At 43.9% G+C, this 24,540-nt stretch overlaps 1 protein-coding gene across 1 annotated transcript in view; it reads right to left on the bottom strand.

Annotated features, from left to right (window-relative positions):
* The window catches only part of snrnp200 (small nuclear ribonucleoprotein 200 (U5)), a 38,742-nt gene extending 16,345 nt beyond the window's left edge, over positions 1–22,397 (bottom strand). The window contains exons 1-22 of the mRNA XM_068001097.1: positions 22,292–22,397; positions 21,148–21,311; positions 19,995–20,166; positions 17,938–18,130; positions 16,393–16,448; positions 15,758–15,856; positions 15,262–15,414; positions 14,938–15,037; positions 13,886–14,022; positions 13,682–13,765; positions 12,183–12,356; positions 10,834–10,971; positions 10,534–10,689; positions 8,528–8,698; positions 6,618–6,811; positions 6,159–6,282; positions 4,970–5,119; positions 4,382–4,492; positions 2,804–2,935; positions 1,933–2,121; positions 1,544–1,741; positions 122–274 (exon numbers count right to left, since the gene is read on the bottom strand). Coding sequence (XP_067857198.1) covers positions 122–274; positions 1,544–1,741; positions 1,933–2,121; positions 2,804–2,935; positions 4,382–4,492; positions 4,970–5,119; positions 6,159–6,282; positions 6,618–6,811; positions 8,528–8,698; positions 10,534–10,689; positions 10,834–10,971; positions 12,183–12,356; positions 13,682–13,765; positions 13,886–14,022; positions 14,938–15,037; positions 15,262–15,414; positions 15,758–15,856; positions 16,393–16,448; positions 17,938–18,130; positions 19,995–20,166; positions 21,148–21,311; positions 22,292–22,336 — 3,093 coding nt within the window. The 5' untranslated portion in view covers positions 22,337–22,397. The remainder of the gene's footprint in view (positions 1–121; positions 275–1,543; positions 1,742–1,932; positions 2,122–2,803; positions 2,936–4,381; positions 4,493–4,969; positions 5,120–6,158; positions 6,283–6,617; positions 6,812–8,527; positions 8,699–10,533; positions 10,690–10,833; positions 10,972–12,182; positions 12,357–13,681; positions 13,766–13,885; positions 14,023–14,937; positions 15,038–15,261; positions 15,415–15,757; positions 15,857–16,392; positions 16,449–17,937; positions 18,131–19,994; positions 20,167–21,147; positions 21,312–22,291) is intronic.
* Between the last annotated feature and the right edge of the window lie 2,143 nt (positions 22,398–24,540).

Below are 24,540 nucleotides of genomic sequence, written 5' to 3'. Positions count from 1 at the left end.
AACATTGGTGGGGTTTTAGAGTCCACAGAGGGGTGTTCACTGCTCATCCCCTACCATTAGAATAGGATCATTCTGAACACAATAACCCTGCTGTGCTTGGAGAATTTTCAAACTCACTTACCTCTCGCACGGTAATGTTCTTGAACTCAGAGGACAGTGAAAAGACTCTGAAGAGCTCGATCTCACTGAGGGTGGGTTTCAGAAGCTGATTGTAGGTGGCCATGCTTTCATGTGTGATGTAGTAGTGACTTGCAATCCGCCCCAGGTCAGTCACCTGCATACGAGACATTTTACAAGTTACGGGATTGAAGGGATGAAGTGTCCATTTCAGAATGAACGTCAGTACTGAACACTGCATAGCACTTATTATTTGCTATCTGTGTTGATCAGCTTCGCTACAACAGAAACTGCTCATTTAAAATACAGAAACTAATAAAAAAAAGTTCAGAACCCCTGTTTGTGCAATAATTTTCTTGACATATATTGATGACTTGGACTTGGGTGTACAGGGCCCAATTTCAAAATTTGCAGATGACGCAAAACTTGGAAGGGTAGTGAACAGTGAAGAGGATAGTGATATACTTCAAGAGGATATAGACAGGCTGGTGGAATGGGTGGACATGTGGCAGATGAAATTTAACGCAGAAAAATGCAAGGTGATTTCAGTAGGAAAAATGAGGAGACGCAATATAAATTAAAGGGCACAATTCTAAAAGAGGTAAAGAAACAGAGAGATCTGGGTATATGTACACAAATCATTGGAAGTGGCAGGGCAGGTTGAGCAAGCAGTTCGAAAAGCATACGGGATCCTGTGCTTTATAAATAGAGGCATAGAGTACAAAAGCAAGGAAGTTATGTTGAACCTTTATAAAACACTGGTTCAGCCACAACTGCAGTATTGTGTCCAGTTCTGGGCACTGCACTTTAGGAAAGATGTGAAGGCCTTAGGGAGGATACAGAAGAGATTTACTCGCGTGATTCCAGGGATGAGGGACTTTAGTTACGTGGATAGACTGGAGAAGCTGCGGTTGTTCTCCTCGGAACAGGGAAGGTTGAGAGGAGATTTGATAGAGGTATTCAAAATCATGAAGGGTCTAGACAGAGTAAATAGAGAGAGAAACTGTTCCCATTGGCAGAAGGGTCAAGAACCAGAGGGCATAGATTTAAGGTGATTGGCAAAAGAACCAAAGGCGACATGAGGAAACTTTTTTTTTACACAGCGAATGGTTAGGATCTGGAATGCACTGCCTTAGGGGGTGGTGGAGGCAGATTCAATCATGACCTTCAAAAGGGAACTGGATAAGTACTTGAAAGGAAAAAATTTGCAGGGCTACGGGGATAGGGTGGGGGAGTGGGACGAGCTGGATTGCTTTTGTAAAGAGCTGGCACAGACTAATTGGGCCGAATGGCCTCCTTCCAGGCTGTAACCTTTCTATGATTCTATAATATCAGATTTCTGTCTTTAAACCTTAGTTATGGTTCTATTCCAGAACCTGATGACAGATTGGTTGTTGTTGTTAGAAGTTAAGAATCTCGCTCTTACCTGGAAGTTGCCGCTCTTTTTATCGTACTTCACAAGGTTGTTTTTGTCGAGGATGATGGCAGCAGTGTGGATGAGGTCCAGTCTGCGCTGCTCTAGCAGGGAGTCACTCTTTAGCTCATCATGCGATATCCCGTAAAGAGTCGGGGTTCGCAGCATCCGGATGTAGAGATACGTGTACCCCAACCAGTTAATGGCATCCTGTAAGGTAAAAGGTTAAAGTTCAGATTCTACTGGCAGACCCTTAACATGATCTTTCACCTCTGGGGCCCAGGTCAACCCATAGAGGACAGTCTCCAATGTGGTTGGTTGGAACCTTTCACCTCAATGGCCTGAAATCGAAGTATAATATTAAAGGTAACCTGAGGCTGACGTACACATCAGTTTCTCACCTTAGCGGTCTGGACGTTTCCAAGGACAATCTCAGCATTGAGCATGTCGGGGAGTCTGGTGATCATCTGGCTTTCAATGGGCAGTTGCTGGTTGAGAAGGGACAGGTAATACTGCAGCTCACCGTGCGATGTAATCAGGATACCCTCACCTTTCGTATCGTACTGCGGTCGCCCTGCACGGCCCAACATCTGTAAACACGTCATTTCATTAATTTCAGCAAACAAATCAGGACCAAGAGCTCAGTGGACACAAAGCATTTAGAAGCAGAAGATTGTGGCAGTCCCATCCTCTCAACATTCTCACTTGGTACCGAACTACTGCACAATTCTTTTTTACATCTCCCGATGCCACACCATGGCTGCAGGGGAGGCAGCCAGAACTATTCCTGGCACTGCCTGCATCATTCTCTAGCCTATCCCTGTCATTATTTGAATATAACGTTATGACACCACTCTTTCACTACTAGCTTCATAGACTTGTTGCTAAGAAGCCTGTAACAGTACAGATGAAACTTTCAGCATTTTCCCCCTTGCTCCACCTCCCTTTAAATGCGGTTACCAGCCGCTACATTTCATTTTTAAGGTTAGACAGTGGGTGTTTCAACTGTGTATGTTGATTTCGATAGTTTTCTCTCAACGTCCACGTGCACTTTCCAGCAGGAATCACGAGATGGCAATCAGAATTAGGATCTCTGTTTGATACCCAACCTAGGGGCATTGAGGCTAATTGTAACGTAGTTGAATTTTTTGAGGTCACTGGCATGGTGAATAGGGAATTGTTTATGCATGTTGTCGATATGGACTTTCAGAAGACATTTGATTAAGGTTCCGCACAAGAGGTTATTAGCAAAAATGATTAAAGTCACATTACCTGAAGTACGTCCAGTGCACCCAGCTCAGTCCAGCGTCCCTTTTCTGGGCTGTACACCTGCGTCCCTTTGATAATGACTGTGTGCGCAGGCAAATTCACACCCCAGGCTAGAGTTGCTGTGGAGACCAGCACCTGAACAACAAGCACAATAAGTGAAACTCAGATTACACTTTCAAGTTAACGCTGAGGTGTAAAATCCCACAATAAAAGGCTAATTGTTACTCCTGTGGCACACTATTCTCATTCACTTCACGCAGAAAGATGCAAGTTTTGGATCATAGGAGACATGGAACTGCACTTCACTGTGAACACATAAAAAGCTGGAAGAAAGCTTGAATTGTAACACGCTCCTCAGTGAAGGGAGTAGAGTGTAGAGCAGTGGTGCACAGTTGCATGGAGGGAGGGACATAAGTTAGTTCCCTCCCCAAGTAAAGTTTTTGCCATGGCATTATTTATTTGGTCTGTTTTTTCATTATGGTACCCTCAGGGCTAAGTTCACTGAAAGAAGTAGTCTTGACCCAAATCAGTCATTCTTCTTTCCAATGTCAAGCAGATCCCATGAGGGCATGTAACATATCCAGCAAGCCGAATACAATGGCAGGGTTCAATACCCGGGCCTGGTACATTTACCTAGATACTGAGCAGTTAAAGGCACACTCCAGTTCGTAGAAAGTGAGAGCTCACTTACAGGAGTGGTCTTGGGTGCTGTGCATAAGGAAAATATCTGAGGTCAAAGTCTAAATACGTAACACGAGCTTGGTTGACGTCAGCCATCCAGCTTAAGGGTCATGGGGGAAGGGAGTTTGAACAGTGAAGACCCAAGTGCATCTCCACTGGAGGTGTTGTGCTCGTCAGTTATCTCACTGTTGTTTGTGGGACCTTGCTGTGCTCAAATTGGCTGCCACATTTGCCTATACTAAAACAGTGACTACACTTCAAAAGTACTTAATTGGCTGTAAAGTGCTTTGGGACATCCTGAGGATGTGAATGGTGCTACATAAATGCAAGTTCTTGCCTTCTTCCTTTGTGCTGTACCTGCACTGCTCTCATGGGTATCCTGGTGCATGGAACAGAGAGAGCTGCATTGGCCAGACAGCAGGTTGTTTGTATCTCGGCCATGTAGAAAAAGGGGTGAAGATCCATTAAGAATGTTTTTTTTTAATTCGTTCATGGGATGTGGACGTCGCTGGCGAGGCCGGCATTTATTGCCCATCCCTAATTGCCCTTGAGAAGGTGGTGGTGAGCCGCCTTCTTGAACCGCTGCAGTCCGTGAGGTGAAGGTTCTCCCACAGTGCTGTTAGGAAGGGAGTTCCAGATGGTAAACAGTGATCAGAACCTCACTGTGCCCCTCACACACAAGTGTCACTATGTTTTATGAAACTAGAAACCATTTTTTGGAATACACCAAGTTCTGAGACAGGCACTGCCACGGAGCGACAGGACACAGCACCAAAACAGTACTGAGGCTCTGATCATAGAACCAATTATATTGAATACACCAGTATAGAATATACACACAATGCGAACATCACAGGGGAAACAAAGCTCCCGGAAACCAGCTATGCAAGAACTCATTACCTGAATGTGTCTGTCAGCAAACAGATCCTCCACCAGCGTTCGATCCACTCTGGTCATGCCAGCGTGGTGAATAGCAAAACTGTAGGGCAGCAGGTCCTTCAACTCCAGATTCTGCAAGAGAGGCAGATACAGATTTATATAAAAGAAAAACCACCAGTGCAGGAAATCTGAAACAAAAGCAGGAAATGTACAACAGGTTTGTTGGTATCTGAAATAAAAAGATCCTAAGTTTCAAGCTTCCTTTCTGTTTCAGGTACAGTGGGGGCAAATTTTCGCAGTTCTCCAGTTCGTTTGCCGTAACTTTGGCAGATGAGCCGCAGAAAGCCCGGGAAAAATGGTGCAAGCACCATCTACCCTATTTTTCCAGGGATTCCATGACTCTTCTGAAGTTGTACCAGATAAGTGGGAGAACCCCCATGGAAATTCACCCAAAGTATTTCTTCAATATTGGACACGATGTACAGGTACAGCAGCGCTGGACTGCATAACATCACATAGGAAGGAACACCCTCTCTGTGCCACAGTAAAGGGAGAGACACAGGTAGAAAAGAAATTCCAGAAATGTTGGTAAATAATGCAACTTCATACCTTGCACTGCTCCGCCTCTGTGCGCAGCACCTCTGTGGAGGCTGATCCCTCCCGCAGGAACAAGCCGAGTGTGTCTTTCTCCAGGCACATATCTCGAATTGCTCGTGCCGTCTTTCCGGTCTCCTTACGTGAGTGAACAAACACCAACACCTGAAATAAACCAATGTTAGAGTTAGTGAACAGGGACCAGAGACAGGGCCGCAGGCAGGAAAGGGGGAACCTGAGGCAGGGATTACCCCCCCCCCAGAAAAGGCCAGAAGATTTGGATCAAATAATCCCTGCAGAGGGTGTGGGGGACAAAGGAAACTGGCAGAGACAATCCCTGCAGGGCTTTACAACCCCTGGAGAACAGACCTGGCCCTGACACTCTCCAAATGGGAGGAGGGAAGACCAGACTGTCTTCATCGTTCACAGGATAGCTTATCACTTAGAAGTGTAGAACTTCATGAATGAAAATTTGCTCTGCGATGTACCCATAGTTCACAGGATGAATGCAGCCGAACAGCAGTATCACTGGGGCTAACTAGCATATTGCGATCAATATATTAAAAGGGGAAAAAAGGACATTGAAGTCAGTACATTTCTGGTCTGACTGTTTTAATTCATTACCTCACCACCACAACCACCGCCATTTCCATGCGCAACATGTGCATCACTCGCTCTACCACAACCGTTTTGACCATGTTTACTGTGGGGGGAGTCGTGCTGTATCACATTGGCAGGATGCAACTTCTCACCATTATGGGAGCAGGTCAAATCGGCATGAAGCGACGTCTGGGGTCATAGCAAGGCTCAAGCCGGTCCTTGTAGTCTCCCAGATCTTCATTTGAAGGGCTGAGGGTTGATAAGTGGCCACAGTGCCCTTGGGGATTTAGGTACTGAGCTGGAACGTAGGTGGCAGTGGAATGCCTTTGCTGCTGGGCCACGACAGAATTGTGTGTGAACAGCAATGGTGGCAACTGGTCCCATTGTTGGTGTTTCAAGCCCATGATCAAGCAAACAGATAAGCTTTGGACAGACACAGGAACCAGATCTATTCTGGGGGGTACACATATATTAAGGTGTGCTGCCGAATTAGCATTTCACAGTCCTAAGAGGCTGTATGTGACAATCTAAGTGTGGCAGCAGTATGACGGGGGGGGGGGGGGGGGAAGGGTGGAGGTTAATGTTTCCACGTGATATCACTGACCTGATTCTTCCCAGCATGTTCCATCACCTTCTCATACACAATCTCGTTCATAATCTGGAAACGTTTGATGGCTTTCTTTTCTGTGATTCCAACATACGTCTGCTCCAATGGAACGGGACGGAAACTGAAATGAAAGACACAGGATGGGATGAGTACTCCACATAGGGAATGCACGTCCTGCTTAAATGCTTTCTACATTTGTCCTTGAAATTGTCAATATGGGAGTGAGACTTTGCACCAGCATTCTGCCCACTCCCCCCAAATCCTTCAGAAGAAATGCTAATTGGACAGAGTTTAGCAAAATAACAAATAGCCTACATCAGTTACAGCTTCAGATATCCCTGCTGCAATTTAAACTGGTATTACAGTATCCAGTCCAATAACTGTAGTTACTAAATTGGTTAAGTGATAGCACCAAGTGTAAACACCAGGCACACTCAGGGTCCTGATATGAGTTACCTATTGTCGAAGTAGAAAAGACCCTTGGCTGCATCAACTCGCAGAAGAGTAGCGACATCCTCGTAGTTGGGCAGAGTGGCACTCAATCCAACCAATCGCACATCTTCCTGAGTCATCTCAATGTTCCTAATGGTCCTGGCGACCAATGCCTCAAGTACTGGACCACGATCGTCATGCAGGAGGTGAATCTCGTCCTGAGGAGGAGGAAAAGTCAGGGAATAAGCAGCTTGTAGCAAGTCTATAAAGCAAAACCAAGTGTTGGCATTGGCAGGCTGTTTATTTTCTGCTCCAAGAGACGTCAGCACTGGGGAGAGAAACATCTTCCATTTCATGCGTCCAGTGTCAATATCAGGTACTCCCAGGTCAGGTATGGCAGTTATATGCGGAGTAAAGAACATAAGAAATAGGAGCAGGAGGAGGCCATAAAGCCACTCGAGTCTGCTCCGCCATTCAATCAGATCACAGCTGATCATCAACCTCAACTCCACTTTCCTGCACAATCCCCATATCCCTTGATTCACCTAGAGTCCAAAAATCTATCTATCTCAACCTTGAATATACTCAACGTCCACAGCCCTCTGGGGTAGAGAATTCCCAAGACTCACAACCCGATGAGTGAAGAAATTGGTCCTCATCTCAGTCTTAAATGGTCGGCCCCCTCTCAAACTCAATGTCAAATTCTAGCATAATACGATCGCTCTTCCCCAGAGGATCCTTTGCTGTGAGATTACTAATTAACCCTGTCTCATTACACAGTACAAGATCTAAAATAGTCTGTTCCCTGGTTGGTTCTATGACTTATTGCTCTAGGAAACCGTCTTGAATACATTCAATGAACTCGTCCTACAAACCACCTTTGCCAATTTGATTTGCCCAGTCTATACGAATGATTACTGCATTACCTTTGTTACAAGTTCCTATTATTTCATGATTAATACTCTGGCCAACGGTATAGCTACTATTAGGGGACCTATAAACCACTCCCACCGGTGTATTCTGCCCCTTGTTATTTCTTATTTCCACCCATTCCGATTCTACTTCCTGATTTTCCGAGCCAAGATCCTTTCTCACCACTGTCCTTATGTCATCTTTTATTATTAGGACTACATCCACTCCTTTTCCGTTCTGCCTGTCTTTTCTGAACGCCCTGTGCTCTGGAATATTTAGTTCCTAATCTTAGTCGCTTTGCAACCATGTCTCTGTAATGTCTATTAGATCAAACCCATTTATCTCTATTTGTGCAATTAATTCATCTATCTTGTTACGAATGCTCTGTGCATTCACAAAGTCTTCAATTTTGACCTTTTACCATTTTTTCCTGCTTTGACCTTACTTGTTGATGCTCTATTATCGGTAAACTCTCTGTCCCTTCCGGTCACACTCTGCTTATCTCTATCCAAATCACTACACTGCTCTGTTGCCTTGACTTTTCTCATTCGATTTCTAAATTTCCCCTCACCTGACCCCTCCTTTTTAGTTAAAAGCCCCATCCACAGCCCTAGTTATTCGATTTGCCAGGATGTTGGTCCCAGCCCGGTTTAAGCGGAGTCCATCCCAACGGAACAGTTCCCTCTTTCCCCAGTACTGGTGCCAAGCCCCATGAATTGAAAACCCTGTCTCCCACACCACTCTTTGAGCCACGCATTTAACTCTCTGATCTGTTTATCCCTATGCCAATTTGCACATGGCTCTTTAAAAGGTTCTCTTTACTCTGCTCCACCAATGTGGTTCAGCCTCCACCTTCAGAGGAGCAGCACCTACAGTGACATTTTTGACAAGTTATCCTGTGACCTCTGAGCCTGATTACGGGCAGTAAGTGCTGTGATCCATGCCAATCAGATCACAGCACTTACTGCCCGGATTATACACCAACACCGAAGGGAAAGATTAGACACCAGTCCCGTACTTACAATTATCATGAGTCGCACTATCTGCGTGTAGGTGCGCTCTCCTCCCTTGCGAGTGATGATGTCCCACTTCTCTGGGGTGCACACTATCACTTGGGTTGCAGTGATCTCCTCTTTACACAGTTGATGGTCCCCTGTCAGCTCTGCGACACTGATCCCGTAACTAGCTAATCGCTGCAAGTAAAAATACACAAGAAAAGTTAGTAACGAAATCCGGGATATCATAACCCATTCAAATGGGTCAGCTGCACACAATTCCGCTCTCAGTCACTATGTTGTAGAAAGGTACACAGTAGACACCTTCTTTTGTAGCGGCTCCCCCAATGGCCCAGCCAATGTATCCTTTCTTGGCTTGATTCCCAGTGTCCAGAGTTAGCTGGTCTCAGTAGTGCATTTGGGATGCTACAATTGGACTTAGTGAACTGAGCTAGAGAGAGAGGAAAATCATCCTGGATTCACATTCCCAGTCATCATTCCATAACGCCTGCTGGAGAGCACATATGTGAATGTCAAGTGGGGAAGGATCTTGCATCCTCAGGATGTCCCAAAGTACTTCACACCATGAACTGCTTTTCAAGTGTAATTATGTTGCTTTGTAGAGAAATGCAGCAGCCATTTTGTGCACAGCAAGGTCCCACAATGAACAAATTGGATAATGACCAGTTATTAGTGGTGTTGTTGGTTGAGGGATAAATGGTGGCCACGACACCAGGAGAACTCCAATGTTCTTCTTCAAATCGTGAAATGACATCTTTTACATCTACCCGAGCAAGCAGGCGGGATCTCATCTGAAGTCGGCACCTCTGACAATGCAGTGTCAGCCTCGATTAAGTTTGTACGTCTCAGGAGTGGGACCTAAACTCACCAAGAGGCAAGAGTGCTGCAACTGTGCCAAGGCCAAGGTAAAGTGGCTATAATATGCCCCAAAGGTCCACTAACCCACTGATAATTCACTGTATTGGATCACACATGAAAAATTGCTATTTGTACAAGGGCCCTTGCTGCGAACTCCATCCCTCCTCAGATGCTTGCTCAGGCTGAACCAGACATTGCACAGTCTTAATGTCCTGGTCAACCATGAGCTGCACTTCAAATTCAATATCCTATCCATGACGAAGACTATTTACTTTCACCTCCAGGATACCTCTTACTTCACCCCGACTGCCAGTGAAACCCGCATCCACACCTATTACCTCTAGACTTGACTCTTCCAGTGTCCTCCTCCACGGCCTCTTAAGCTTCAGCCAACATGACCAAAGTGCCACTGCCTGCATCAAGTCCACTCAGCTATCATCTTCAACCTCAACCATGTTGATCTTCACTGGCTCCCTGTCCCCGATCTCCACTGGCTCCCTGTCCCCTCAACACAAGGAACTGAAAATCCTCTTCCTATTTTGTAAATGCATCTATGCGTCTCCCACCCTACCTCTCCAGTTTTTCTAGTCCTATATCCCAGCTTGTGCCTTTCATTCCTCAGGCTCTGGCCTCCTTTCCATTTCACCCCCTCCTCTTTACCTTTCATATAAAGCTACCTGTGACAATGTCTAGCTAAAGTCAGCCCCTCGTGCCTGCTCCACCATTTGATAAGATCATGGATGATCTGTGATCTAACTCCATATACCTGCCTTAATACCTTTGTGATGGAGATATTGGGATAAGTTTCCCTGGTCTTAGGTATGGGCTAATATATTGCCCGGGCACAATAACTGCAGGAAAATTGGGCAGGTACGAGTACACAATTGTTAAGGGGGCCGACTCCATTCAGTGAAATGGATAGAAAAATCAGACGAGCTCTCTTATGGCCGTGTGCTCTGTCCCACCCAATTTTACTGTGTTCATTGCAGCCACGTGATTCCATAACCACAGGCTTAGGACCAAGAAAATAGTCCCTACTTCATGCATAACTAAACTCTGCTTCTGTCACAGGTGCGTCTAATGTTGCTGTTATCAAGCTACTTTTGTTTTCTGAAGACTGCCAATTATATCATTGTTTGTGTGTCCATCCATACCTTACTGAAACTGCCCACCATCTCCTGAACCAGAGACCTCATGGGTGCAATGTAAATAATCTTGAAGTCATCGACATTGATGGTTCCATCTAGGTTAATGTGTTTCCCAATCTCACGCAACATGCACATCAGAGCCACATTTGTTTTGCCAGCACCCTAAGAGGTAGAGGAAAAAAGAATTTAGATCCAGAATTAAAAACAGGCGCTCCCAGCTGAGGTGCACAAAACAGGTGACAAATTTAAGGTATCATGGGGGCACACATTGCAATAGATTTATGATAAACGTTAGTATAGACTCACAGTAGGAGCACACAGTAGCAGGTTTTCATCAGTTTCCATGGCTGCTTTACACAGCTTACTTTGAATCCGATTCAGTGTCTTAAAGCCTTCAAAAGCTGCTTGTGTGTATTTAGGCATCTTCTCAATAGGTATCAGTAGCTACATGATAAGAAACAGCATTTAAAATAATTCGTGATTTAAACTCAGCAACACCAATGTCACAGTCTCATCAGTTCTTCAGTCGTCACACCATGTCATATCTAGATCAAATATACTTGTAGCCAGAATGCACTAAACCGGCATCGCAATATAATGTAATGAATACTACTCTGCCCAGCTCAGTATAATGTAGTGAATACTACTCTGCCCAGCTCAGTATAATGTAGTGAATACTACTCTGCCCAGCTCAGAATAACACAGTGAATACTACTGCCCAGCTCAGTATAATGTAGTGAATACTACTCTGCCCAGCTCAGTATAATGTAGTGAATACTACTCTGCCCAGCTCAGTATAATGTAGTGAATACTACTCTGCCCAGCTCAGTATAATGTAGTGAATACTACTCTGCCCAGCTCAGAATAACAGTGAATACTACTGCCCAGGTCAGGTAAACAAAAAGCTAAAAACCGCAGATGCTGGAAATCTGAAACAAAAACTGAAAATAATCAGGTCAGGCAGCATCTGTCGAGAGAACGGAGGAGTTAATGTTCCTGGTGCGGACCCGTGCTGACAAAAGGTCCACACTAAAAGCATTAACTCCTCTGCTCTCTCCACAGATGCTGCCTGACCCGCTGAGTGTTTCCAGCACTTTTTCTTTTCGTTTCAGGTAAACATACACCTGGAGAAGTGTATAATTTTATCTCATTCAATAAACCAAGTCCAAAACAGCTGTGGGGAAGCACCTCAACCAGAAGGAAAGTTATCATGAAATGCTCTCAGTCCTTCCACTGGGCAGGTTCACCGCAGTGTTGGCAAAGGCCCAGTATGAGGACACACCTCCGCAACAAGATGGCAGCTTTCAAATTGCTTGGGAGACATTGTATGTGCCTTACTGATGGAACAAATAAATTCACTCACCCCCACAGCTTTCCACCAACCTTCAGAGAAATGGTTAAGTTGAATAATCAGACTGTCAGTATCTGACAGAGAAAAGACAGGCTAGCATTTCAGACGCTGATGGACCCGCTATGCACTTTAGTATTTTTGGTTTTTAATTCACATTTCCAGCACTGTTTTCAGAATATGCTGACTACAGATTGTTTAATAGTCAGCAATGAAACTCAGCAGCTGATTTTAAACCGATATTGACACACAAATGCTACAACAATCGACCAAGGGCCTCAGTGAATCTCCTAAGCTGATTGCTCACCTCATCTGAGCTGAAGGCCTTGGGTTTAAGAGCTGGCACGTGCACCTCCTCGTACCCCTTGCGCTGCTTGCGGAACGAGCCATCTGGTAGCTGGCACCGCTTGTTTGCCATCAGGTGACTCCCCTGTGCGAAGGCCAGATCCTCTAAATCCAGAACCTGTCTGGGAGCTAGAACCTAAAAGAGCAAACAGAGTCCTAAATAACAGGAACCACAGAATTAACGTTGAACTAGGAAATATTTACTGCCTCACAGATTAGTGCTCCTTCACATCCACAATAAGACACGGAACAATGCGGCATCAAAAATACTACTGGCCATAATCATCCTTTTACTGCATATTCAGGACAACCTTGGACTCTGCAAACAGCCCAAGACTCCACTTTACAGCACATACCGGTTGCAAGAACTTCACCAATCACTAAACGATTTACAAATTGCAGTGTTATTCCTCGGAGCTCTGCACTGTGTGTGGCATTGAAAGGCCAATAATTCCACCATCAAACACGAATCCATAGCACACACAAACAACAAAAAAGCTCTTAACATTACACTTACTTGGTTTAGAGTATCAGTCTCTGGCCCATCAATGAAACAATGAGCTCAGTGCTGTAAACCTATTGGAGGTGTCCACCTCAGTGCTGCTTCCTGATGTTCTGTATAACTGCAGGTTGGGTTACTGAGGCCTCGTGTATCTCTGCCACTTTTGCCATCCATGCTACCTTTCTTTTTTGAGGGTATATATGAATTCTTTGTTTTTTCCTCTCCTAGAAATGTAGCGAGTTACCTCTTGGATCATTTGCCTATCAGATTCAGTATCATCCCTACTAATTTTATTTACACACTAATATTAGATGCCTGGAATAAAGGTTCCTTCTGATATCCCTTTATACTCTTAACTTCTTAATGTTTTAAAAACTTGTTTCCCCTGATATTTGAACCCTTCACCATAGTGAACAATTTGCCTGGGTCAGTTCCTTTAATAATCTTGAGCGCTTCAATTAGATCACCTCAGTGTATCTACCTCCTTAATTGTTCCTGTTTAAATATCTAATACCAAGAATCTTCTTGGTTACTTGGCTCTTGTCCACAAAACTCTGAATATTCATGTCTCCCATTTCCTGTACCTCACACAGTGGCCATTCTTCAAGTACTTGGTACTTCACCAAGGCAGAATGAGTAATCACCGTACAGCAATCAAAAGCAAGAACCCTGGATAATTGTTCATTCCCCCTCCCAGGCTTGGAACAGTCAGAGCAGTTGTGCCACCCTTATTCCAGAATTGGGGTTAGCTGAATAGGTTTTCAATTTACTGTAACAACACACCGCATGCCTCACTGTAAATTTTAGACCAATTCATCCCATTTTCACAAATCACAGATCCCCCTTCACAAGCTGCTCAATCACTGATCTCTGTGCCGTCTGCCCTCATTTTATTTTCTATTACACATAAAGATTGTTGCTTTAAAAGACACCAGCATTCGTTCTTAAACCAGTCTCACCTCTCCTTCCCGATCGATATCCATCGCTTCGAGGTCTGTATCCACACGGGACTGACGAACTCTTTCTCTACGAGATCTTTCCTCCTGCAAGGGAAAAATAATGAATCAACTTTTGCTGAACATAATTAAAAATTCTCCAATTTCCAGTTTGTAGAACTGCCAATGGTGAGGACTGGTGTATTTTACGATTGTTCTGCAGCTTACCCGTATTATGTCCTCTTTTTCAGTCTCCTGAAGTTTATAGAGAACCTTGGAAAGCTCTGCGTCTGCCTCCATCTTATTCTGAATCCTCTCCTTCTCTGCCTCACTCTGAGCACTGGCCAACAGTGTGCAATACAAAACTACCAGGACAAAACAGAGAACCGTTAGTACGTATTGTCCTATGAGGAAGCAGAGCCAGTTGTGAAAATATAGGCAACATCTGTACGACTGAGGGAGGGGACACACTACTATTCCCACTTTGGACCTACAAGTAAAAGCCATTCAACTAGTCAAGCCCAAGAGCAACTTGTTCTGCTATGAACTCCTCTACTTCACTCAGTCTCTCACCAAAGAGGAGACATCTCTGATAACACCACCCCGTGGCAGAATCAAGCACTCCAGTCAGAGCCAACGGTGATGCACGGCCGTCTGCTCAAAACCTCCACTTTCGCTACTCTGTATCCTTGTAATGAGTTTAGACTGGTGGATGAGCATTTCTTTTTTATAATGACTTTTGGGGGGGGGGTTTGTGTGCGTTTGATGCTCAATGCGGAGGCATATTTATTCTGCTGAATGGAGCACTTCCCACTTTGGGCACTCAGTGTTGGAATCAAATTCTAATGGTTCTCCCCACACTGCCCTAATGTGCCTCAGCCACAACCTCAGAAAAGCATCCCTTATTGCACCAGCGACATTTTTCCTTCTCTCACACACCAACCACACCAAGTCCTGCAGTGAAATTTACAATTTATATAGAATGAGTGTCATATTGCCTTTGAAACTCATGTCAGCTAGGAGCTGGGTTTTGACTGCCAAACTCATTTCACATCGGACATATGCAGCCAGCAAAAGATGCTTTCACCCATCAGTCTAAATGGAGATTAAAGGCCAGAGAGATTTGTGCATTTCTGAGCATTACTTAGAATCTGTACCAGCTGTCAGAGAAAATGCCTTTATCCCCTGCCCAGGCTGGATACAAACAGTCAGGGGTAGGTTTTAGATCTAAATGTTCACACACACACACCGCCACCCCCCCCCACCCCAATAATACTCACTCATCATACGATGTTGCCGTAGGATCTTGATGAAGTCAAAAGTGTTGAAGCCAAGAAGCAAAACAAGCTGATTCTCACACTCACGGTCATCACCAGCTGTCTAAAGAGAAAAGGTCAAGACAACGTTAAACACAACTAACCTGACTTTAGAATAAAATGATTCACTGCAACCCCATCTACTTTACAAAGTGCTCACTTTATAATTAAATTAGCTAAAAATTGGGGCACCGAGTACAAAAAGAAAGAAGGATGACAAAACATATTCAAATCACTGGGTAGGTTGCTATTAGAATATGTTGTCCAGTTCATCAGCTTAGAGCTCACCTTTAGAATATCCAGCACTTCATCAGCTTTCTTCTGCGACATGATAGCATCATCATAGAAGCGGCTGAGCTGCCTCTGGAGCCAGAAAGCATCAATGTCCCTCGGATGCAGGTCTTTCTTCTTAGCACTTAGCACATCTCCAGCAGTACCGAGCTAAAACATAGAAAAACAGCACTACTTTTGCTGAAGAGCTCACTAAGCATTCAGCACAACACACTAATAACCCGACTCTCAAATTTTAATTTAACCCACCTACAATTTTAGTTCAGACAATCCACTCTTATTGGTGGTGCCCTCCACTTGGGGTGTGTATTTTAGTTTGGTATATTGTGCTGAACTAGGGTCACTCCATTGGTCCATTTGAAATAACCCTGACTCTGTTTCTATCATCACCAGATTTTCTTGAATATTGGTTAGATGCTCTTTTCAGGCTGCAACTGGTCAGTGTATTCGTCTTATTTGTTTACACCACACCAGTATTTATGCCAGAACTTACATTAGCAGAAAGTGTGCAGCTGATGTCTGCTTCCTCGCCTTCTGTGTCCTCATCTGATGCTTCTTCACGCACTTCACCAAAAGCATCCTCATCTCCCTCCTGAAATAGGAATTGGGTATGAAGCAATAAACAGACCAGAACAAAGTAATCACAATCTGGAAAGGATCCCCAAACAGAGTGTGCGAGAACCCTCACAATTACAAATCTTCCCTTCACAGAATCGACCGTCCTAGCACTGCTAGTGTCTCCATTTTAAAAATCCTGCACGTAACACAGCAGGTGACATCTTGCTGTAACAATAATGAAAAGGTGGTGGATCAGGATGGTTAATCAGCAGTTACTGTGACAGTCCCTATCACAGGCTTGTGTAGCAGAATGTCTGACATAGATAACACTCTCCCAGTGTTCTGATGCCAGGTGACCCACTACACATTCACTTACATACTGTAGTGATGTAGCACGTGAAACCTCCAATGTACAATGGCACAGTTTACCTCTCCCCTGACTCACCACCCCTGCCCCCAGGCACAGAGAAAGAGAGAGAGAGAGAGAGAGAGAGAAAAAGAGAGCGAGGGAGAATAATCTACAAACAGTTTCAGCAGCTTTGAAAATATTTGTGAAGTTGCTTCACTCACCTCTTCGTCGGACTCGAACTGCACGTTCACTCCATATGTCTCGTCAATGTTGTCATCTGAAAGAGGAGGGTATGCTGTTAAGTTGTAACATCTCAAGGCCAGGATGTGGAAGCAGTTCCCCTCAGAATCTTTTGTTTTATCAAGGCAACCAGGAAGACGGTTGGGGGGGGGGGGGGGGGGAGGGGGGTGGAGGGGGTTGGTGGAAACAGGAAAAAGAACTATGGGTGGAACAGGACTTGCTGCCAGTTACAAAACAGCAACTTGCTAACACATTAGGGCTGCATCTTTACTATAATGAAGTCTCACTCTCAGCTCAGCATCAGCCAAATGCAGTCGTACTGGTGAGCTGGAAGTATAATGTTTTCTTTAAATGCAGATGTTACAAAAAAGCTTTCACATCACCAGCTGTCCCAATTTAACCAACAGAGGATCTTGAGTGGACCCCAAGCCCCAGCAATCTGGCTGTCAAAACCCAAGCAAATCAATCCAGATCTAATGTGGGCATGCATTTAGCATTGCTGTCTCATTGGTGGTGAAATTTTAAATCTGTTAGCATCAGCAACTTGAGATATATGTAAATTAATGGGCCAAGGATTTAAACTGTGTATGTGGGCCAAGACGACAACAGCTTGGACACTGCTTTTAATCTTGTTTTGTTCTCCAACACAGGTTATGCAAAAAAACAACCTTTTTTTTACAAGATTAAATGGAATCAAATACAAAAGATTATGCAAGAAGAGACGGTGGAAGGAGGTGGTTGAAAAACTTTTGGTAGCTTAATAACGACAAATTGCAAACACTAATACCATATTACGCTCCGACTGTGTACACCAATAGTTTCTAAAATTTTCTGTGCGGGGGGAGGGGGAACATAGCCCTGAGAAGTATTGGCCCACCCATGGAGGGCCTCCTGTACCAGCTTCAGAAAGATAGCATTAGTTACTCAAAAAGAAAACAGCACTATCATTGTACAGCAACAGAAATAATATGCTAGTAAGTTAACAAATACAGTACAATACCGAAATGAGATGACCTGAAGTACCCCCCCACCCCAACTCCGCAGGGCAGAAGGCCCGAGTACTCCAGTTTGAAAACCTATGGTAGAACTGTCAGAAATAACAGCACACCAACTACTCCAGACAGGCAGCCTTGTAACACTTGAACATGACAGAAACGGCTACTTTTAAACATTAAAACAGCCAACAGACCAATATACTCAACTGGGCTGTGAGGGGAGGCCATCCTGCAAGTGAGACTCTTCCCAAGTGCAGAGAGAAAGAAACAGAAGTGATCAGCAGAAGCCTCACACTCTCTCCAATCGCTGTCCATATTGTGACTTTGATGGAAATTTGAAATGAAAAAAACTATTTCACCCACCTGAAGGGGACAAAATATTTTAACACAGCGGTAAGGGGAAAAGTAAAGAAGATAAACAGATAACCAAAACAAACAGTACCGTATCCACATTTCAGTGATCTACTGATATGACAATGATTGAAAGATACAGTCCACCCATTCCCCTTTTTACTAGGAAATCCTGCTTACCCATATTCTGCACCTCTTTGTCTCCTCCATAGTCACTGATTTTCTTTCCCAGATTTACCAGCACATGGTAACGAGTATCTTCCAACTGTCCCAGAAGCATTTCTATCTCCTTTCGCCGCTCTTTGTCACGTAGTTTATCATTTTTCAGCACAGCAAGGACCTCATCTGCCGCTCCACAGAGAATATCACGCGGCTGGAAAAGAAAACAATCAATACGGAGAAAATGCAACCTAATAACAGCTGGACACATTGTGTTTACTAGAATACAGCTCTCACAGTGACAAATTTACTAGTTTGCTTCTTCCACCTCAACGCTTGTTACTGATCTCTTATTGCACATCCTGTCTGTTCCACAAGCATCTGTACTGTGGACATGGGTACGTGGGACAGACAAGTCGAGCAATATGGAACTGGCTAAAAGAACAAGTGCCACATAAACGAAGGGAAAGGAAGTGAATCAACCTGGCTAAGCCTGTGGTACAGAACGGGCAAAAGCCAAAATAATATGAAGGAAAGCTAATGCATACGAAAATAAGTATTGAAATATGAACTGGTCAGAATTTAACCAATAGAAAAAGAGAGTGATTGCCTTAGCAGATTTGGTGTCCTGTCTCAGTGATGTAATAGATTTTAAAATGCTAAATAGTGAAAAACTAATTGATTTCTACAAGATGTCATCTAATTTTAGGTAAGCAGTTATTGGTCATATTTAACATGCCAGCTATCGAGACTGAGACCAATGCAGTCCTGAAGATGGTAAAGACATGTCCACAGAACGCTCGACTTCGTGTATCCAGTGAAAACCAGTCAACATTTGAATTATCAGTGCCTCACCAAGATTCATTTTCTTTATACTGCTATGCTATTAATGTACAAGAGCTGGTTTGTATCTGATTAATTCAAATACCAGTCTACATTGGTCCTGGAATTAATTCCTTTGGGACAAAAAAAATTCCCAAAATAGTACGGCAAGAAGATGCAGTCTTATTGGATTATCCTGTTCCTAAAAATTCTCATCTTAAAACAACCTTAAGAGAAACTTAAATGTCTCCGTGAAACCTGTAGCAGTACCACCATACATGATGAAGATTTCCTACTTCCTTATCTTACAAATTACCAAAGGTGACATGAGGAAAAACTTTTTAACGTAGCGAGTGATTATGATCTGGAATGCACTGGCTGAGGGGGTGGTGGAGGCAGATTCAATCGTGGCTTTCAAAAGGGAATGGGATAAGTACTTGAAGGGAAAAAATTTGCAGGGCTACGGGGAAAGGGTGGGGGAGTGGGACTAGCTGGATTGCTCTTGATGAGAGCCGGCACAGGCTCGACGGGCCGAATGGCCTCCTTCTGTGCTGTAGCCATTCGATGATTCTAAGATTCTAAATTCTCCAGTGAATATTCCGGTGTACCAAGATAAATATATTTCTTAATCTCTAAATTCTATTCTATGTTGAACTGTTAGCAGTTCCCTCAGGTCAAGAGGCTATTTATCCTTCTTGCTCCAATTTTACACAAGCCAGATTAAATACACAGGAATTGAATATAAAACTATATCCATAGTGTTCAGATCTCTGTCCAGACAGAAAGAAAGAGACTGGGAACTCTCCAGTGCGACGGAATTTCTTGCATTGGCAGACGGTCAACGTCTTATCTTTAAGACAGCACCCCTGACAATGTAATACTCCCTCAGCATTGCACTGAAGTATCAGCGTAGATTATATGCTCAAATCAACAGATAACAAATAGGAGCAGGAGTAGGCCAAACTGCCCTCGAGCCTGCTCCGCCATTCAATCAGATCATGGCTGATCTTCAACCTCAACTCCACTTTCCTGCCCGATCCCCATATCCCTTGATTCCCCCAGAGTCCAAAAATCTATCTATCTCAGCCTTGAATATAAGATGTGTAGAATATAAGTAGAAACAGTGGAGCTCGACAGTCAAAACTTTACCCAGTAAGCCAACAGCCTCCACTGGGCCAGGCAGAGGAAGAAATGTAACTAATAGCTTTTTGCAGCAGTGGAGCTGTGTGGGCTATGTATTTCCCAGAATCTATTACCTGGTCTCCAAGTGCAGCCTGAATGAAGCTGAGCAGCACCTCGTAGGTCTCTCTGGTCTCCTTTGTTTTTGGTTTGTACACAATTCCAACCATTTCATCAATGCCCTCTGACAGCAACGTGTATCCTTTCATCTTATTCATGTCATGTCGGTCTTCATCACGCTTCCTCCTCCTGTGTGACACAGAACCCAAACACTTTAATAATAGACAAATAAATTGAAACAGGAACTCACATTTAACCTGAACAGAACAGTATGTTGTGTGTCAAACCATCCAGCTGACAGGGTTGGGCAAAATGGCCAACCTGATCAGAAATGTTTTTCCAAACTCCTCTGCAACAAACGGAAAGGTAAAAAAAGTTCGAAATCTGCCAGACTCATCTGCAAACCTCCCACAACTGTATGCCACATATATTTATTAGTGGATCTCTCATGACGTTGTACACACCGAGGCAAATACATTTTATAAAAATAGGGCTGTTATGCCAGGTAAAGAGAAAAGTTGCATTTATGTAGTGTTTTATCACGCCAATCAGAATGTCCACAGTGCTCTTCACATCTGAAGCATGGTCACCGTTGTTATGGAGGTATATGCAGCAGTCAATTTGTAGACAGCAAGAATTCACAAACAAAAATGAGATGAATGACCAGATAATCTGTTTTTTGTTCTGCGCCTCCAAGATTGATTTGCATTGTAGCAAAGTGTAATCACTGGAGTGTGGTGGACAGGAAATGCTGAATGTATGCTTTTAGATGTAAACAACATATACACACACAAATGCTAGTGGACGGTCTATGGCGATGCTTACGATAGTTCATATGATGTGCTATGGGCAGAAGTTTTCTACCATGTAATTTATTGTCCTGGTAAGGTGCAGCCATGAAGAAACAAAGTGTAATTGTTAAGTTAATATAACATCAGATCTCAGTTGAATTGTTGTTTCATCAGGGAACTTTGCAAATTGTAAGGCATCATTAAAAATATTGAACTTCAAACAAAAACGTTTCAAGTCCTTCAGATTGACCAATCCTCATATTCTCCTGTTCTAAATTTAACTGAATAAATACATGTGAATGAACACCATCAGGATAGAAGAATGGTTTTTTTTGCATTATTGGTATCCTGGAATGCTGGTAATACACATGGTCCTTACTTAGCACGTCTCTCTTCCTGCATCTGTGGTTTTGTTCTCTGAGCTTTGTCTCCCATTCGGGACCCTTCCAGCTTTCCAACCAATGACAATACCTCTCCTGTGGGCTCATCTCGCCTTGTTCGATCGATCAAGGAACGATCTGCTTGCAATACAAGGTTGGAGTTCTGCAATAAGAGAAAAGGAATTAATGTAAGAATGTAATTTTATCCTGATGTACAGTAAATCAATACAGTACCCAATATCAGCAACTGCACTTATATATAAAGCTGTAAAAAAATTCACAATCACAAATTCATCCCCCACCCACAGGATACTGGACGTGTGGGACAAACTGCCAGAGAAGGAAGGTGGTTCAGGGTCAATTGGCACTTTCAAAAAGGAGTTGCATTTATATTAGTTGAGAAACAGAATTGAAGGTTAGAGATGTATTTAATACTACTGTTTTTTTTGGAGGAGATCGGGAATAAACATTGTGGACTTAAAGCAAAGGGCCTTTGGGAGGGATGTGCAAAATAGAATAATCACACACGGACTCTGGATCGAGTGATCTTGATGGTCTGAAGAGCCTTTTGTTGCCCTGGATTCTCTTATAAAATTTAAACAAAAATATAGATCCAAAGCACATAGGTATTAATCATAATTCGTTGTATCTATATTTATGTTTAAATGGACCCCTGAGGACTATACTCTTTATTAGACTATATTCTAATAAAAACTATCAATCCACCACAATGCACAGTATATCTATAGACTGCCCCAAAGAGAAACAATGTGAGAATATCATTTTGAACCGTTTTCCCAGATTATAAAACGGATCCGGCTCCTTCCTAGTTCACATGTGGAAGTTCGTACACAGGATCCCGGGCTTCGCCATTTGAAGCTATCGCTTTATTCAGATGTTCGCTTTCTGCTGCCCTGATCCCCTCGCATCCCCACCAATTTCCCAGCACAGTCCACCACCGACTGAATACCTGTCCTCATCACCACAGCAGAGCAGGACAGGCCGAAGCCCTGCTCTCAGTTTATCCGCGCCAGACCGGATCGCACCCGAGCCGCCCACTTTATTTCAAGCAGGCCGAACCGATGCCAAATCCCCCGGTGAATGCCGAGCGCAAGCCTTCCTCACACCGCCAGCCTCACTCACCGCTTTGTACTCGTACTGCAGGCTGCGAGCAGTTACATCCGCCATGATTGCCGCTGTCTGCTTTCCTCACGCTCGCACGACGTCCCAAACACACGACCTCTTCCAAAAAACGTCTGCTTCCGGGTTAGAGCTGAGCGGTTTCCATGGTTATGGGCATCTGAGCCGTACCTTGCCCCTCTTGTCTGAGAAACGGACAACGCACGCCCAGAGCCACATTCATAAGTTGTCTATTGATGAATTGTTGGGGTTTTGTGGCCGAGGTTGTTAATCTGTCGACGCCGTCGTAATTGGAATAAAAACCCGCCGTGTGGTTACTAGTGGCTTGTAGTCCATCAGAGTTGGATAACTCGGGCTGGCCCGGCCGCCATTTTAGTCGCTTTCCCACCATTTGCGGCCCGGGGTATGTCTTTGGATTTCTCATGTGGCAATTTTCTACACCCAGCCCGTTAAGAATGGCACAAACAATCTGAGTAACATTGTTCATTCCGCAGACCTACCCGGATCAGCTGGAGACTTGTCCTGAGTGCAACAGTAAACATACGAGACAAATCTTTATCGATTGCAATAAGCTTCTTTTTGCCACCACCCTTGACTCCCATGTCTGTCACTGTACTGTCAGGCTACATTTCTGATATGAAATTGAATGTCAGAACTTTCTCCAACTTAAGATTGATAAGAGTTTTGCCGATTTTATTTGCCTCCTGGCAAAATTTCTGCAGTCCTGTCCCTGCCTCTTAATCTCTCTATGTTCCCCCACTTCCCTCTGCTCCAAAATTGGTGGCAAAAGTCATCAGCTCTCTGTGGTATGGTCTGAAATATTCTGCCTAAATTTCTACTTTTCTCCCCATCTGATGACTTCACTCGACATCAACTTCCTTCAGATTGTGCAACATACATTCTTCTCAGTTGATCGCTGTCTTTTGCCTCTTTCATTCCCCTTTGGGGGCAGTGAAAATCTCAGTGCCTTTCAGTTTCTTTGTGTCTTGCAAACCTAACCATTGCCTTTACCCTTGATCCTTTTTCATTTATTAATCCTGTTGGAATCAGCTTTGCTTCTCATTGCATTAAATGTTCAATGCCGAGGGCTACAGATGCTATAGGAAAGATAGAGCAGGAGGTAAGAGAGGAGGGGGAGTTGCGTTCTTGATTAGGGAGAACATCACGGCAGTAGTGAGAGGGGATATATCCGAGGGTTCGCCCACTGAGTCTATATGGGTAGAACTGAAAAATAAGAAGGGAGAGATCACTTTGATAGGATTGTACTACAGACCCCCAAATAGTCAACGGGAAATTGAGGAGCAAATATGTAAGGAGATTACAGACAGCTGCAAGAAAAATAGGGTGGTAATAGTAGGGGACTTTAACTTTCCCAACATTGACTGGGACAGCCATAGCATTAGGGGCTTGGATGGAGAGAAATTTGTTGAGTGTATTCAGGAGGAATTTCTCATTCAGTATGTGGATGGCCCGACTAGAGAGGGGGCAAAACTTGACCTCCTCTTGGGAAATAAGGAAGGGCAGGTGACAGAAGTGTTAGTGAGGGATCACTTTGGGACCAGTGATCATAATTCCATTAGTTTTAAGATAGCTATGGAGAAGGATAGGTCTGGCCCAAAAGTTAAAATTCTAAATTGGGGAAAGGCCAATTTTGATGGTATTAGACAGGAACTTTCAGAAGTTGATTGGGAGAGTCTGTTGGCAGGCAAAGGGACGTCTGGTAAGTGGGAGGCTTTCAAAAGTGTGTTAACCAGGGTTCAGGGTAAGCATATTCCTTATAAAGTGAAGGGCAAGGCTGGTAGAAGTAGGGAACCTTGGATGACTCGGGAGATTGAGGCCCTAGTCAAAAAGAAGAAGGAGGCATATGACATGCATAGGCAGCTGGGATCAAGTGGATCCCTTGAAGAGTATAGAGATTGTCGGAGTAGAGTTAAGAGAGAAATCAGGAGGGCAAAAAGGGGACATGAGATTGCTTTGGCAGATAAGGCAAAGGAGAATCCAAAGAGCTTCTACAAATACATAAAGGGCAAAAGAGTAACTAGGGAGAGAGTAGGGCCTCTTAAGGATCAACAAGGTCATCTATGTGCGGAACCACAAGAGATGGGTGAGATCCTGAATGAATATTTCACATCGGTATTTACGGTTGAGAAAGGCATGGATGTTAGGGAACTTGGGGAAATAAATAGTGATGTCTTGAGGAGTGTACATATTACAGAGAGGGAGGTGCTGGAAGTCTTAACGCGCATCAAGGT

Source organism: Heptranchias perlo, chromosome 20, assembly GCF_035084215.1.
Source record: "Heptranchias perlo isolate sHepPer1 chromosome 20, sHepPer1.hap1, whole genome shotgun sequence".
Taxonomy (NCBI): Eukaryota; Metazoa; Chordata; class Chondrichthyes; order Hexanchiformes; family Hexanchidae; genus Heptranchias; species Heptranchias perlo.
The sequence above is the reverse complement of the archived record's forward strand: the minus strand, read 5'-3'. Positions and strand labels throughout refer to the sequence as shown.